The sequence below is a fragment of the Pygoscelis adeliae genome, unplaced genomic scaffold (genome assembly GCF_000699105.1).
Source record: "Pygoscelis adeliae isolate BGI_AS28 unplaced genomic scaffold, ASM69910v1 Scaffold85, whole genome shotgun sequence".
Lineage (NCBI taxonomy): Eukaryota > Metazoa > Chordata > Aves > Sphenisciformes > Spheniscidae > Pygoscelis > Pygoscelis adeliae.
In genome coordinates, this window is record NW_008824900.1 from 5,244,762 (window position 1) to 5,247,097 (window position 2,336).

General features: G+C 35.4%; 1 protein-coding gene across 1 annotated transcript in view; it reads left to right on the forward strand.

The window, feature by feature from the left end:
* Positions 1–2,336, forward strand: part of PARN (poly(A)-specific ribonuclease) — a 64,643-nt gene that overhangs the window by 8,546 nt on the left and 53,761 nt on the right. Inside the window, exons 9-10 of the mRNA XM_009324747.1 lie at positions 817–859; positions 1,529–1,609. Of these exons, the coding sequence (XP_009323022.1) occupies positions 817–859; positions 1,529–1,609 (124 nt within the window). The remainder of the gene's footprint in view (positions 1–816; positions 860–1,528; positions 1,610–2,336) is intronic.

Below are 2,336 nucleotides of genomic sequence, written 5' to 3' on the forward strand. Positions count from 1 at the left end.
CTGCCCAGGGAAGTGGTTGAGTCACCATCCCTGGAGGTATTTAAAAGACGTGTAGATGAGGCGCTTAGGGACATGGTTTAGTGGGCATGGTGGTGTTGGGTTGACGGTTGGACTCGATGATCTTGGAGGTCTTTTCCAACCTTAATGATTCTATGATTCTATGAATGTCTACTTGTTAAGCAGTGAAGGACAATATTTTGACCTTGCTATCGGTTGGATGCTCTGTGGCTCTGTGTATGGTAGTACTTTGGTAGTTAAACGTGATTGTGGTGGAGTGATGCAACCCTGTAGCAGAGGTAACGACATTTGTTTTAATATTTCCTGTTAGAGCTTACTGTTAGCAGGAAGTTCAGGGTTGTTTATAGATCCTAGAATAAGTGACATATTAAAGGCATGCAGTCACCAATGAAGCTGTCTTGTGGCTGCAAGTAAATGAGAGCTTTCTCACCAGTGTTTTGGTTTTGGATTTCTTGAAAGCAGAGATTCTAGATTGTGATGAAATATCTATATGATGTTTACTTAATATTACTAAAATAAGAAGTTATAGGTTCTACAACAATAGGATGGGAAACTGCATAAGAAAATAAGATTTTAGTGCTAGTTACTGTTAGGTAACGTAAAAAGGCCAATTTAACTAGCTTATTGCTTAAAACTTTCCATTATTTTAAATTAAAAAGGAACTTTTAATAGTTCTTTTGCACTTAAGACTTATAGTAATAATGAAACATGAAATTACTGAATCACTGTTGTGGTTTCAATATGCTAAATGCCAAATTAATAACTACTTACATTTACTTTTCATTTGTTTTGATGTAGGTATCCAAAAGGTATCCATGTTGAAACTCTGGAGTCAGATAAGGTAACTAGGCATGTTACTGCCTGTAACATTTGTTCTGCTTAAAGGAAATTGTATATCTCAATTTTACCAACTCTCCTAACTTTTAAGTCTAACTTGAACTTTGTTATGCAAAATGCAAACATTTTAAATGGAATACAATGAACTAGTTTCTAAACATTAAATCTGACCAACATATGGAGTGTAAGCATGTATTTGTGTGGCTTAATATTATTATTATTTTTTAAAGGATACTAAAGGGTATTTTAAGATGTAGTGGATCTGACATTCAATATTGGTGAAAAGTAAATCTACTGGTGAAAAGTAGATCTTGATCTTAGAGGGGAAAATAGTGGCATCACATGCTGTATCCTCACTTCCCAGCACAAATCTCTGTTTCAAAAGATATTTGAAATCCACTATTTACAAGGAAACGCTGATTACCTTTCCTCAGAAGTAAAAAGTGGATTTAGTAAAAGTAAGGTTTGGTGGATGAATCTAATACAGCTTTCTAAACTAGGCTTTTGGGAGTAGATGATAAAGTGGTGCTTACAATAGAAACAGTCATGTTGCCAAGTAACTGCCGCTGAGGTACGACAATTTTCTTTACAATGTAAGTTTACAGAAACTTGCAGTGGTCTTAAATATGAACTTCTCAGAGTCATTCCTCAAACTATACGTTTTTTATTTTAGAAGGAGAGATACATTGTTATTAGTAAGGTAAATGAAGAAGAACGAAAAAGAAGAGAAGAGCAGAAACAAGCAAAAGAACAGGTAAATAAGTTCCATTTCATTAGTTTACATGAAAGAGGGAGGCGGAGAATCTGTGACTTCAATCACCTATGCAAAATTGTGTGATTGGGTTTGGTAGTATTTCCCATTTGTTTGGCTGTGGCTGTTGTCTGAAATTGATCCTCCAAATTATACCAGATAACTTAGGCTTTGCAATAGAGCAAGAAGAGTTGCAAGACACTCTACAAAATTTTAAAGAATGAGTAATTGTAGAATAGTGAACCAATATTCTGGAGCAGTGAATTCCTCCTTATATGAATCTGCTGTATCAGAGAAGCATGGTCTAGTGATAGGAAACATCAGTTGATTGCATTTATTAGTGCTGTATAACAATAGTCATTGAAAAAGTTTTGTAGAAATTCTCGAGCAAGTTTTCATGTTACTTGGATTCACAATCTGTCCTTGGAGCAGTACTCCATTACAAAACTTGCTTGCTCTTAGTTGTCTGAGTTAAAATGTCCTGTACAATTAATATGTCATCTGACTTTTCTTGATAGAAGCATGCTGCACACAACTACTGTAGTAACAAGTTGACTGCAAGGTCACGTCTGGTATACTCAGGCACCCTCAGCAGTGTTTATAGGACTTGATATTTTTGCTTACTGAGTCTGACACAAGTTTCAAGAAGTCATAAGACTGGAATTGTGGGAATTCTTGATCACGCTCTTGTGATGTGTGCTTACATGTTTCAAGATAAAGTCAACTTTCC